General features: G+C 40.8%; 1 protein-coding gene across 6 annotated transcripts in view; it reads left to right on the forward strand.

Annotated features, from left to right (window-relative positions):
• Window positions 1-12729, forward strand: part of LOC121715559 (EMI domain-containing protein 1-like) — a 127011-nt gene extending 114282 nt beyond the window's left edge. For 2 of the 6 annotated variants that reach the window (XM_042101405.1, XM_042101404.1), the window contains 3 exons: window positions 3796-3880; window positions 4069-4151; window positions 11665-12729. In XM_042101405.1, coding sequence (XP_041957339.1) covers window positions 3796-3880; window positions 4069-4151; window positions 11665-11871 — 375 coding nt within the window. In that variant the 3' untranslated portion in view covers window positions 11872-12729. Of the gene's footprint in view, window positions 1-3795; window positions 3881-4060; window positions 4152-11664 lie in introns of all 6 variants that reach the window. The other 4 variants (XR_006033628.1, XM_042101407.1, XM_042101406.1 and 1 more) reach the window with 4 other exon arrangements.
• Window positions 12730-13664: the final 935 nt, after the last annotated feature.

Genomic DNA, 13664 nt, shown 5'->3' on the forward strand with positions numbered 1-13664 from the left:
CTCCAATCAGAGGACGTTGGCAGAATTGGCCCCCAGCTCATTTGAGTTTGAGACCCCTGCTCTAACGCTTGCCTACAAAGTAGTCTCCGGTTCTGCTCCCACCTACTTGAATGCCCTCATACAGACATACACTACCTCCAGACCACTGCGCTCCTCAGACGAACGACGTCTAGCTCTACCACCGGTACGCTCAAGCCAATCCAAACTTTTCTCATCTGTTGTTCCTCGTTGGTGGAACACACTGCCAGTTCCTACAAGGGCAGGGACATCCTTCTCCATTTTCAAAAAACTCCTGAAGACCCAGCTCTTTAGAGAACATCTCCTCTCATAGCAACACTTACAACAAGTCTTACTGATCCTAGCACTCACCAGCCGTCTTAAACTGACAAGTAACTGTTAAAAACAGCACTCACTGGTGCACTTATTCTTACTGCACTCTAATGTTTTTAAATTGTCCTAAAATTGTTGAGAATTGCTCTAAAACTTAAACTGTTTACCATGTTGTAAGTCACTTTGGCTAAAAAAGCGTCAGCCAAATGTAATGTAATGTAATGTAATGTAACATCTTGGACAATGAGTGTCATCCACTCCACAGCACTATTGTAAAGCAGAAGAGCCTGATCAGCTGGAGACTTCACTCACTGCCTTGCACAACAGACAGACTGAGGAAGTCATTTGTCCCCAGGGCCATTTAACTGTTCAATGCTTCACTTAAGGGAAGAGGAGAGATGGACTTCTCCGCATAGTTTCTTCTATGAATGCTCATACCACCACTTAATTGTAGGGCTCCATGTTTAATGACATCGATAGCAGAAACGTTTGTTTTATTTTTTCGTCGATCCGCGGTTTCTTGATCAACTGCGCAGCAAATTATCAAATGAAGCACCGGGCCAAATTTCACTCCACGACTCCGCGGACCAGCAGTCTCCATGTTGCGGACCCATATTTTGAGAAATGTTAAATAGACCAACCAATTTCTATACTCCGACACAGTCACCGTTAGACTAGGGGGGGAGAAGGGATGAGAAAAGATCTGGCCACAGTTCTTCCAGAACTTCGTGCCAAGTAAAAGCATTATCAGTTTGTGTGAATGAAACGAAGCGTAGGCCATAGTGTGACATGCGTAAAACCAATGGTGTAGAGATGACGCCACAGGGTTTTATTTAAGTGAGCCACGTTTGCATGTAGGCAATTTATATTCACAATACTTGGGCCTACTAAAAGAAATATTATTTTATTGCATTTGTATAGGTTGTTTAGAGTAAAAAAAACAATCGGTCGGTATTAACGCAAGTTTACAACCGGCAAGTCGGTCGGACTAAAAGGGGAAAAAAATTAATATTTGGGTCGGTTCTAAATTGACAGGGTCGGTCGGGTTACGGCAAACGAAAATATTTTTAAGGATGGCCTAAAATTTCCCTCGGGATGACTAAAGTATCTATCTATATATCCATCTATCTATCTATCTATCTATCTACCTGTGCGCACACCTTGGAAACTAGATGATAATGATGGTGAAAGTTGTGAATAGTAGCAACCAAAGTCTGAAGCACCATCATAGAAGCTAGCTACTAGTGTTTCTTACTGCAGCTTCTTCTGCTGTGTAACGTAGTTAGCGTTAATCTTTTCACAACAGCGACACCTCTGTTCAGGAGAATATTGCAACTAGTGTCGCAACCACCACGCGCGAGTATAAATGTTTACGGCGTTTAAATAGTAATGATACCGATATTGAAATTCTGGGGCGATGGCAATACCGATATTTAAAATTTCACTTTGGCCAATAACGATACCGATACCAATATTTTTTGATACACCTTTGCTGGCAACAAAATTTTCAAAATACATTTGAAATTCATATAAAGTGTATTTAGTTAATAATGTATAGCATTTTATAATTTGCATAATTACTAGTAGCTAAACATATTTCATTTGAATACTTTTAAACATCTTTAATGTGGTGTATAGGTCTAATTGAATGCACATTGGTGATGTGTAGGTGTAATTGAGTGACTGTCACTTTAAGAAATATGTGAGAGTAATTAGCCTTCAGTTTCACAGTTTTAGGCTAGTGAATAAAAGTTGCGCATAGTGCATAAGGTTATGTAGAAAAATTATGTTTTCTACGTCATTAGATAAAATAAATGTTAAAATAAATAAATGTAAAACCAATAAATGAACAAGTCGAAGAAACATTTTCTGGGATCAGATAAGTGTCTTGCAATGTTTATTATTATTATTATGATTTTAGTGAGCACTACTGACAGACGTGACCTGAGCTAGCAGGATAGTTAGCAAGGAGCTCTCTCCAGATGTAAAAGTTTGTCATGGTTGCGTAGCCTATTTGCGTAAGCACAAAGTGGTCTATTTGCGTAAGCGCAAAGTGGTTCTGTGCGTGTGTGTGTGTGTTTGTCTGCTTCTGCGTAAGGCTATGCTCAATTTAACTTGGTAGGCCTAGTTGATCCATCAGGTCAATAGCCCCACATTCACGCCACTTCGTGATCAGATTAACACTATCAGACAGGCTGTAAAGTGTATGCGGGAATTTCTTGCATTATGATGGCTAGAGTTGCGTGACTTGAACAAATTATGCACAATGCCTACAATCCTACAGTGAAATTTAGGCCCTGGAGAGAGAAGAAAATAACTTTAATCTTGCATATCCCTCTGCAACTCCCTATGGAAAGTTAGAATAACAGTCTTAGGCGCTTTGGTGACGTTTATCAGTGATTTAGTTGGAGCCACATTTTGAAAATATCGGCCACTAATATCGGCCGTTTCGCAGATGGCCGATGGCAGCAAAAAAGGCCCATATCAGCCGATACCGATAGCTTGCCGATATATCGGTGCATCACTACTAAATAGGATTCATGCATTATCATACTGGATATGTAACCATCCTACCTCTTTGTATACCTCAACATATACCTCAGGTGGCTTTAAACACCATGTTCTATTCTCTATACCTAACTAACCTTTCATTTACCATCTACAGACCTTACTGCCCTGTAATTGACCCTAGGCAGATGGGTAAGGCCCTTGAGTCGTGGATCTGCTTGAGGTTTCTTCCTATATGTATCTCCAATCCTAGGGAGTTTTTCCTCGCCCCTGTTACTCATAAGCTCTCTCTGAATGTTTTAACACTCTGTAAAGCGCCATGAGACATGTGTAATGTTTTGGTGCTCTATAAGTGAAATTAAATTGAAAATTGAAATTGAAGTTTGTTGTGCTTTGCTAGTTGGCTTTTAACAGCTACGATTAGCCATCCCTCAATCAATCAAGTTGTTTATCCTTCTGGGTATAAATGTGTGGCATCATTATGAACCTGAAAAACCCATGAAAAATCCAAATGGTCCTTTTAGGAAAGTTTGCCTTTTGTGGTGGTGCAGTCAGGATCTTCGCAGCAAAGGGGTGGTAGCACTTATTAAATTCTTAGTACTGTAAGTCATGATTATGAGAAAGAGAAGTCATAATTACAAGATAAGAATACAATGCTCCTCAGGCCAAATAAATTCCTCATTTTTTACAATGCATAACATGGACCTGTCAGAGTTATGTTTCCAATTATATCTTAGAGATGGCTTATGAAATGCATGTAGATTTTTGCATGATCTTGTCGCATGGCCAGAGAAAACTGTAATAAATCATTAGAAGAGTTTTTGGAAATGCATTAACACTTCTAACTGCTAATAGATTGATCCCTTAAGGCAATATGGTGAATGGAAACATGCATCTTCGCAATGGCTTTGATTGGCTTTTGCTCAATACCCAATACAGCTGTATCTATGTTCACAGGGGGATGGAATTCACCAAATCCGTGAAGCACTGAAGATCTTAGCCGAGAGGGTTTTAATCCTCGAAACTATGATTGGTATCCATGGTGAGTAGGTGGCCTGAGGCAGGGTCAGATACAGGCAGGGAAACCACAGGTCAGTGGTTAGGGATGTCTGTCTATCACCTCCCTCTTTTCTCCTTGAATACAAGGATGAATTGAGGACTTGAAGTAGGCGCTCCACTTCGTAATCTCGCATCAGTCTGTTGTTACTGCTATTTCCGATAGGACATTAGTTTGCAGATGTACCGTGAGCTGCAAGCAGACCTTGAGCTTCTCGCTCGCAGGGTGCAACTGCTGGAGGCAATCATCTGGCCAGGTAATGTTCTTCCAATTTCATAACATACACTGACAATCCTGCTCTATTTGCAAGGATTAGTCAACATTTACAATATTTACATATACACTTGTTAGTCTGTATATTATACAAATATCAGCACCAGCATTTAATAGTGTGCAGAAAAATGAAGATGAAGATCCTGTTTAAAACTGGAGGAGCATGCTGTACACTACAAAACATTCCCCTGCAAAGTGAACAGGGGCTGATGTAAATCAATTGTCTAAGCACAGTTTGACCAAAGAGAACAATTGACAATTTATGACGATAAACATTATTTTTTCTTCTTGGTGACATGTATGTATAATATGGAACATAAACTATTTGCATTCATTTGTCTGAATTTACATAACATTTGCATAATTTAATAATTTAATATGAAATGCACAACCGTTTAAACACTGACTGCATTTTATAACTAATATTTGAATGTCAAAAGGTATCTATGGTGACTAAATGAGTAGCAAAAATGACAGCAATTGGCTGAACTCTCATAACAAACTTTGAAGAAGTTTCATGTATTCTTTACCACAACAATGTATTCCTATGGATATTATTAAAATCAAATGCAATATTATATATTTTTAAAAAACGTTATAATTTTATCACATATATACAAAAACAATTAGAAAACAAAACAAACAAAATGATCAACCCATGAACAATATTGATTGCCTTATCATTACAATTTGTTCCTGTGACATATCAGCAGTGTTGGGAAAGTTCCTTTTCTACATGAACTAATTCAAAGTTCAGTTCACAAATTTTGAAATTAACTAGTTCAGTTCATAGTTCATAATTCATATAGAACCACAGACAGTAATTATTTTATTTTAATTAAGTTTATGAAAGTTGGGCTTTCCACTTTACTCAAAGGCTGCAGGTCTCCGACAATATACTGCACCACCAGGTTGTCCAGCTGCGGCTGGGAGATGACAACGGCGTTACTGTGGAATTTGGGTCAAGGATCTGTCTTGACTGTGTTGATTTTTTTATTTGCTTGCACATCCCTTGAAAGGCTAGCAGAGTTTTAGTCTGGCTTTCACCAGACCAAGCCCAATCTTTTAAGCAAAAAGAAATTGCCGGCAGATCAGGCTGGGTTCACCCAGCCTAGCCGAGTGCTTCAGTTCAATGTGCCGTTTCAGGTTTGCTGTGGATGTGACTGGATTTTCTTTTTGAAAGCCGGCGGGCAAATTTTGCACAGAAATATAACATTTTCCCCATCCTCACCGACCTTGACATAAAACTCGTTTAAATGATCATATGATGTCTCCTTGCTGCTTTGTCGCCTACATGCTGCTTTTTGTTTTGATGACGCATGTGGCGATGCGACAGTGGTGGCTGGTGTTGCCAGATTGGGTGTTTTTTTATGCTACATATTAAGGCCTGTTTACGGTGTGTTTTAGCCAGGTTTTGGCATGGAAGGCTCTATAGAAATCTGGCATCTTATTGAACGAAGTTAAACTGAGAGAGCGTGCCGTTCACAGACACCAGAATGAACGAGTTCACAGTAACGTTCATCAGGCAGTAATACAGTATGTTCAGTTCACGGTTGCCCAAAATATGAACTAGTTCATGGACTATCGTTCATGAACTATCGTTCAGGCACAACACTGCATATCTGTACTTCAGTCCTCATCCTGTCGTTAACATGTAAGTATGGTCCACTTTCCCCATTTGTTTAACACATTGTTCCTCTCTTATTTTATGAGTCAAACATTCCATTATATACTGTATTTCACTCACTATTTTCAGCCATTCGTCTCGTGTTGGTGGATATGGTTTGTACAATATTTTCATAATGGCCTTTTTACAATTTGAATTTAATTTTAATTTAATTTAATTTAATATCACTTGTAGAGCGCCAAAACATTGTACATGTCTCATGGCGCTTTATAGAGTGTTAAACAATCAGAGAAGGCCCATGAGTAACAGGGGCAAGGAAAAACTCCCTAGAATTGGAGATACATGTAGGAAGAAACCTCGAGCAGATCCACGACTCAAGGGCCTGACCCATCTGCCTAGGGTCAGTACAGAACAGTAAGGTCTGTTTACATGATAAATGAATAAGTTAGTTAGGTGTAGAGAATAGAACATGGTGTTTAAAGCCACCTGAGGTGTATGTTACAAAGAGGTGGGATGGTTACATATCAATGCATGAATCCTATTTAGTGTCAGAAAGTTAAAATAGTCCAGTGTAGGAAATTAATTGTCCAGGGGGATTAGGAGTTGTCATAGGGCAAGTAGTGGATCGCTAGGCTGCGTGGGCCAGGAATCCGGGCAGGGGGACAGCAATAGGCGATGATAGGGCAGTCGTAGGGATGGGACTTCAGGTGAGATGAGGGCCAAACACAAGGATGGCTGATGACTTGTAATGGGGAAGAGAGAGAGATATAGAGTGGGTTAGTATTAGCCTAGTCGTTACCATCCTACATACTTCTGCCCTAAATTTGATTTAGGTCTCGCACGTAGTCTGGCCCAACCCAGATTATACGGCTTGTGTGTAGCCGAGCCATTCAGCGAACAGTTGAGTGATGACGTGAAACTTGCCTGCCGAGTTGCTTATAGTCCAGCAAAGCTTGTTGTTCAACAGCATGGCAACAATGACAACAGAGGAAAAGTTTGGGAAAAGTTTGATTTGATGGTGATAACTAAACCTAAACGCACAAGTGTAATACATGCATCAGTACTTATCATGTTTTCAAATAAACGTTTGCTGCTCGTTATTCTCCCCCCTACTCTCAAATTACCTTTACAAAATCAATGCGGCAATGTTAGGCCTACTTAAGGAATGGAATGTTAGCTACTAGCTAGCCTACCGAGCGGGGCTCAAGGCGAGGCTGCTGTGATTGTGCTTGACTGGGACTAGCGGTTACCGAGCTGGGCTCAAGGTAAACCGCTCCGTGTTTGTGTTTGACAGACTGAGGCTAGCCTGTGGCCGAGCTGGGCTCAAGGCGAGGCTACCATGCTTGTGGACAGTAACGTTAGCCAGTCACCGAGCGCGGCTCAAGGTGAGGCTGCGTTGTTTTATGCAGAACAACTGTTACTTTAACCGAGCAAGCTCCAGGTTAAATAACACGTAGGTCGTCAGTACAATCCAACTTATCCGAGAGTGTAGTCTGAACAGCCCGTGGGGGACGAAGTAAACTCCGTAGCTCCGACAAAGTCACCGGGCTGCGTAGAACAACAATTGTCTGATAACCGGCGAGAAGAGATAAGAGGAAAACTGGCGTGTGACGAGCTGATATAATCTTGGTGACGTGACGCTTTTGGTATACAACTCTCGGTCTGTGGCTGGTGCAACAGAGATATATCCACTACGAAGAGACTGCCCTGGCAGTCAGGCAGCCTGCATACTAGCCAGCGGTCTGTTTACTACTGAGAGCAGAAGTGGGAAGCGTAAGAGCCTGAACTCCGGCGCACAGCATACGTCATTACCAAACGTTGCTGATTGGTTAAGGGAACTCCAATGATTTTAAACCTCAAAATAAGCACCCGCCCATTACGGAGACAGATTATTATTACATTGTGCCAGACTGTATGACGAAGAGAAACGTAGTCACAGGCGGTAAGGACCAGGCTAGGTTAGTATTACTATAAATCAAAATGGTTAATATCAATAAGTATGTGATTGGTACCAGGGTAGTAAATTCACAGTGGCCGTCGTTGCCTCTTGCGTTGGCCGTGATGCCCCTTTGAAAATCAAAGGATTTTTCTTTCAATATTCTGCTTTGCGTCCGTCTAATAGCGATTTTTATTTAGCCTATTGCCTGTCAAAATAATCTTAGCATCACAGCGCAAATTAATTCAGTCTTACGCAGTGGAGAAAATAACAGCACATTGCAAGAAACAAAGTGCGTCCAAATTCACCCATTCTTCTCAGTTGAAATACTCGCGATCGCGAAGTAGCCTACTCATCACACAGACACATGTATCACATCACATAAAAGAGCTTTTTCTCAGCTTTTAAACTATGTTGCCGCTAATTGCTGTGGTGAACGGTTCGCCAGAAAAGTAAAAAATATGATTAAATTGATTCATAACTTCTAAATAAGGTTCTGCGCCCATCTCCCATTCATCTCGGTGGAATACTTCACGAACCCTTAGTTCGACACATGACAAACCATATATCAGAATAAACAGCAGACCTTACCGAACACAGAGGTGTAAAGCAGTCCCCTGTACAGTTAGCCGTTCCAGAGTATTACGGTTTTAAATTGGCAGTAAGGTCTACATTCATGTCTCCAACTTTGGTCTTTAGGTTTCAAAATGTGTTTAAATTGTTCTACATGATTTCATAACAGGCCAAATACAAAATAAATGTTACAGATATTGCCTAGATATCGGTAAATATTAAAAACAGAGGATACACAGCTGACTAAGAGTTTGTGAAATGAGCCTTAATGATCACAAAATGCTAAGCATGCATCTAGGCTATTTGAGTTTCTTAAAGCTGAGCGGTGCTTAAATTGTTCAATACATGATGTACATGTTTTACAGTTCTGTGTAATGTGTCATGTTTCATGTTTTTGTAATGTTTCATGGACTACTGCTAGGAATAGGCTAAATACAACTTTGATTATTTTTATAGCATACTGTACTACTGTTAACTTTTGGCCTTTGTGACCCCCACCAAATATGCCCAACTGAAGGCCAAGTGGCCTTGCCCATAAAATGGTGAAATTCCGAGTCTGATTGGTACTATATAGTGTTATACCCAGAGGCGCACCTTGTCAACAGGCAACTGCTTGGAGCCCCGAGCCGCTAGGGGGCCCCCGACCTGGTCTCAGTGCGTTTGCCGGTGGGTCAAGCGAGAATTTCGTCCATAGAGATTGAATTATATATTTTGCGTGCTGTACATCTGTACATGTGTAGGCCCTATGCTATGGCCTTATCAACAGCGGATCTGTGTTCAAAAGAGTTCAAGGAATCTGCACATATTTGGGCTACTGTGGTAAACGTCAATCGAGGGTGCACTGCAGTGATGACTGAACATCGGAGTTTGGCATTTAGCCTACTCAATGAAGTTATAGTAGGTATAGGTATAGAAGTAATGTTAATTGGCAGAAAGATTGAACATGGTTTGCTACATCTAATAGGCCTACGACAGTAAACTTCAGCTAGCTACTGTAGCGACAGTTACAACTAGTTAAGCAAGGAGATGGTTAACGTTATGGCTCAGCCATAACATGTTAATCGCGAAGCAGTAAGCAGTTGTTACATTGCTCCGAAACTGTTCATCGCAGCAAGGTGAAACATCTATTGCGTGACAGAGCAGAAGTGGGGCTTTCCAACGAGACTACTTGCCTGTACGATCAAGTATGAAACAAATGGTATGAAATTAAATCAAATTGCATCTTACAGTCTATACTTCTATGCGTTCACCTGCGCACCCATTACTCTCGTTTGAATTACCCGCGAACCTGTGATCGCATAGATATGGCAAGCATATCAGATGAAAGAGGAGACACAGGGCTATCCATTGGTACCATGGTCCTACTGCCTTATAAAAACAGACGAAGTGACTACAAAATAATAACGTCATGTACACAAACCAACGCTGCACACCCATTACTCTTGTTTGAAACCCGTGATCGGATAGATATGCCACGCATGTCAGATGAAAGAGGAGACACAGAGCTATCATTCGATACCAAGTAGGCTACATCCTTCTGGGTTATAAAACAGACGAAGTGACAGCAAAATAATAACTTCATAGCTGGACTTACCCCACGTTGTTGTCTGTTTTTGTGGCAAAGCATGTTTATAATCCAACACTATCTGTGTGTTTCTCTATGGCAAAGCATGTTCATAATCCAATTTTGATATCCTAGCAAATTCCTGCATGGCATTCAATTCAAGTCTCACATTGCATCCCAATTTGTTCAACAAAGAAACCCCTTTTTGCCTCTACTTTGTTCATGGCAATGCAGTAAAAAGCTGTTGTAGAGAATCATTATGAGTGCATACATCATAGGCAGACACAGGATAACACGCAAACTCGGGTCAAGTCACAGATATGGAGCGCAGAAAGGTCATTTTTTTCATCACTAAATTAAAAAAATGCCATTTATTTCTGTAAGGTGCACGCCACATATGTCTAAATTGCTCAGCCCCAGAGAATCCCTCCACCATGGCAATAATATTGCCAGATTCAGGACAGTCTGCTCTACACACATGTAAGTCAAGTCGAGCTGCCAGCTTGCAGTGGGGAGATACATGTCAAAATATAAGAATTTTTTTAATACGCTTTTTGTATTTTTATTATTTAACATAATAACCTAATGGTGATATAATGGTGATGGCACTTTTCGGTAGGGCCCCCTTGGAATTTTTGTTTGGGGCCCCCACAGACTCTAGAATCGCCTCTGGTTATACCATAGTGATAATAGGCAGAGTGAGAGTTGAGGGGGGGGGGAGGGAGAGGGGAGAGGAGGGGTTGTACGGCGTGACACATGAAAAGTCCATGACAGCACTATGCTATAGCAGCATAACTTAGGCATGGTGAAGGGTATTCAACACCAGTGCAGGTATGGTCAGTGACCACCGTCGCACGCATGACTGGGGTGCCAGTCACACAAGAGACAGCAATGTGGTCCATTCCAAAAAAACCTGAGGTGGTTGAAGTTCCACACTGCACCATACCTAACTATGGGAGGCACTAAAGAGGTATGTTTTAAGTCTAGATTTAAAAATGGGGAGGGTGCAACTCTTCCTTCCTTGCAACGCAGAGGGCAACTCTTCCTTTCAATTTCCCTTCCAAATTACTTTTTATTGTCTGAAGACATTGATCGTAAGAATCTAACATTCTAAGTAACAGCAAAGCAAAGCAACTTCACTTGCATTTGTAGGGTACTAAAAATGTGTGCAGCAGCTACAGTAACCAAAGTTTAGTCGGTTCTCCCGCCATGGTTTTGGAAATCACACACCTGCTGCATCTGAAGGCCCACGCATAAGGCCTACGACTATAACTCTACACGCCTCTTGTTGCACGTCACATTTTAATTTGCTAGCTGATCCTGCCTCCTGGCTCCCCAAAATACCAGATCATGTGAACAGATCAGCAGGCCGGCAAATTTTCACCTCGTTTTCAGACACACAATGCTGCAAAAAGACGTCTCCCCTTCCTGCAAATTTTGCGTGATCTCTGTGTGAAAAGGGCTACTGTGTGTGTGTGTGTGTGGGGGGGGGGGGGGTGATGAAATGGTGTGTGTGTGTGTATGGGGGGGGGGGGGGGGCGGGTATCGGGTGTGAGTTTGGGGTATGCTGCATGGTGTGTGTGTATTGGGGGGTGAGGAGTGGGCTCCCTACACTTATTTTTAGATGGAATATTTCCATTTAAACGTTTTGAAGAACATAGTACTTCTGTTTTGCAGAGACCTGCAATACTTTTGTATTTAATGTAGAAAAAGTAATCTTGCTTATTAAATATTTGTTTATTCCCTTTTGAGAGATATACCTGATCTACAGGAAACAATAATCTGTCTTCCAACAGAGCCAGATATTGGATCAGGAGATGGACCCTTTAGCACCACATCAACTGAATTCTCCCGGAACAAGAGAAGGACACGCCCTTTGCCACCTCATGTCCTATCTCTTCAGACAGCAAATCAAAATTTTCATGGGAAATGATCCTTTTGACAAAAAAAGTTATGAAGATATTGATCTTCTCAGATGTCTCTCAGAGGCAACACCACTCTAATATCCTTTCATTTCACTGATTTTGTAGTTATCCATGATGTCCTCCACAGGACATATGATTTAGTAAATATGGGTGAAAACCTCAGGGAAGATGGGTGGATGTTGTGGGGACTGCCTCCCTGGAAATCTCTTGCACATTCTCCATCTGTTCATTGTACATGTATTCTCACCAGAAATGCATTCCTGAAAAGTGAAGTTGCCTGTAGATATACAACATTCTAGAAAACAAAGAAAAGCAAACTGGAAACATGTACAGTACATGCTTAAAGTATATATGCATGGTCTGCAAGTAACCAGTTGTTTGTTGCATTACTCAAACCATAATTGTGTAATGTCCTTCCTGTATGACACTAAGACCAACGTATTTAAAATGTTGTAATATTTGTTTAATCCATTTGTAGAATCATGAACACATGTAGGGGCCCTGTAATAAATAAATTCTCATTCCAAAATGAAGCATATAGCTTGGGTAAATGCTTCTATTTAGTGTGTCACTCTGTTTTGTTCACATTTGCATAAAATAATGCATAGAAAGCATATGTTACTTGAATGCTTTTCAGTGAATTTCTACTCTCTTTCAGTTAATTTCTTCTCTCTATATTTACTCCTGCAGTATTATTAAAGGAATGTCTAACTTGTTTCCTGTCCATAATGTTAAGGCAGTACATGTATTGACATTAGTTTAGCATATTTTGACACCTCTCATTGTCAGTTTTATGCATTCAAAATTACATGAACTAACATCAGGTCCCTAGAACCTGATAATGTAATAACTCCCAATAATGTAATAAAAAAATCCCCTCATAACTCCAAAAAAACATGTAATGTAATTCCTGATAATGTAATAAAGTGCATTTCCCAATAATATTATAATGTCTGTACCGATAAAGTAACAAATTATTACATACAGTACATGTAGGTAAGTGCCATGGGGAAATGGGGTAGGACAGTAAGAAACTAGAGGTTAATAGTGCAGGACAGTAAGCATGTGGCACACACCGCCAACAACAGTTTTTTTCTTTATCCTACTGCTACTGTATTTACTCGTCTGTTGAACTTGACAATAACTTTCTCAAGGAGCCACTTCAGCCAAACTACTTGGACCCTGTTCATTACTGCACTGCAGCTACACTCATTATTAGATTAGGGGTAATTTCACAATCAGGGTGTGCACATTGTTTCAAAAGGGTCAAAAATGGCCCCAGCTGTGGCGCGACTGGCTGGGGCACCTGCACCGTACGCCGGCGACCGGGTTCGATTCCTGCCTCGTGGTCCTTTCCGGATCCCACCCAGACTCTCTCTCCCACTCGCTTCCTGTCATTCTCTACTGTCCTCTCTCATTAAAGGCATAAAAAGGCCAAAAAATACTTTAAAAAAGGGTAAAAAATTAAACCATCTAAAAATGTAATTTTTTGGATTTTACACAGGCGGGTAATGTGCACAGGGGATACGGGGGTCATGACACCTAGGGTTATGCACCCCCAGATCCAGCTAATATAACCCTCCCCCCCGCCCCCAATATCATCACATCATTCAGATAACTAAAAGAAATATTCTGAATGAATGACTTTTGTTAAATAACTTTTTTTCTTTATTCATTTAATTTGCCAGCAAGATAGTATCATGTTTTAAATAATCGCTGTCGCTGGGATGAATGGTTGGAGAAAGCTGACAGGTGTATGCAAACTGAATGTAGAAAGATGAAAAGGACACTGAAAGGCAGCCAGACAACAATTTTTCATTGTTGGTTGACACCAGCCAAAAAGATCAAAAATCCTGACAAAATGGAGGAAA

Source organism: Alosa sapidissima, chromosome 8 (genome assembly GCF_018492685.1).
Source record: "Alosa sapidissima isolate fAloSap1 chromosome 8, fAloSap1.pri, whole genome shotgun sequence".
Lineage (NCBI taxonomy): Eukaryota > Metazoa > Chordata > Actinopteri > Clupeiformes > Clupeidae > Alosa > Alosa sapidissima.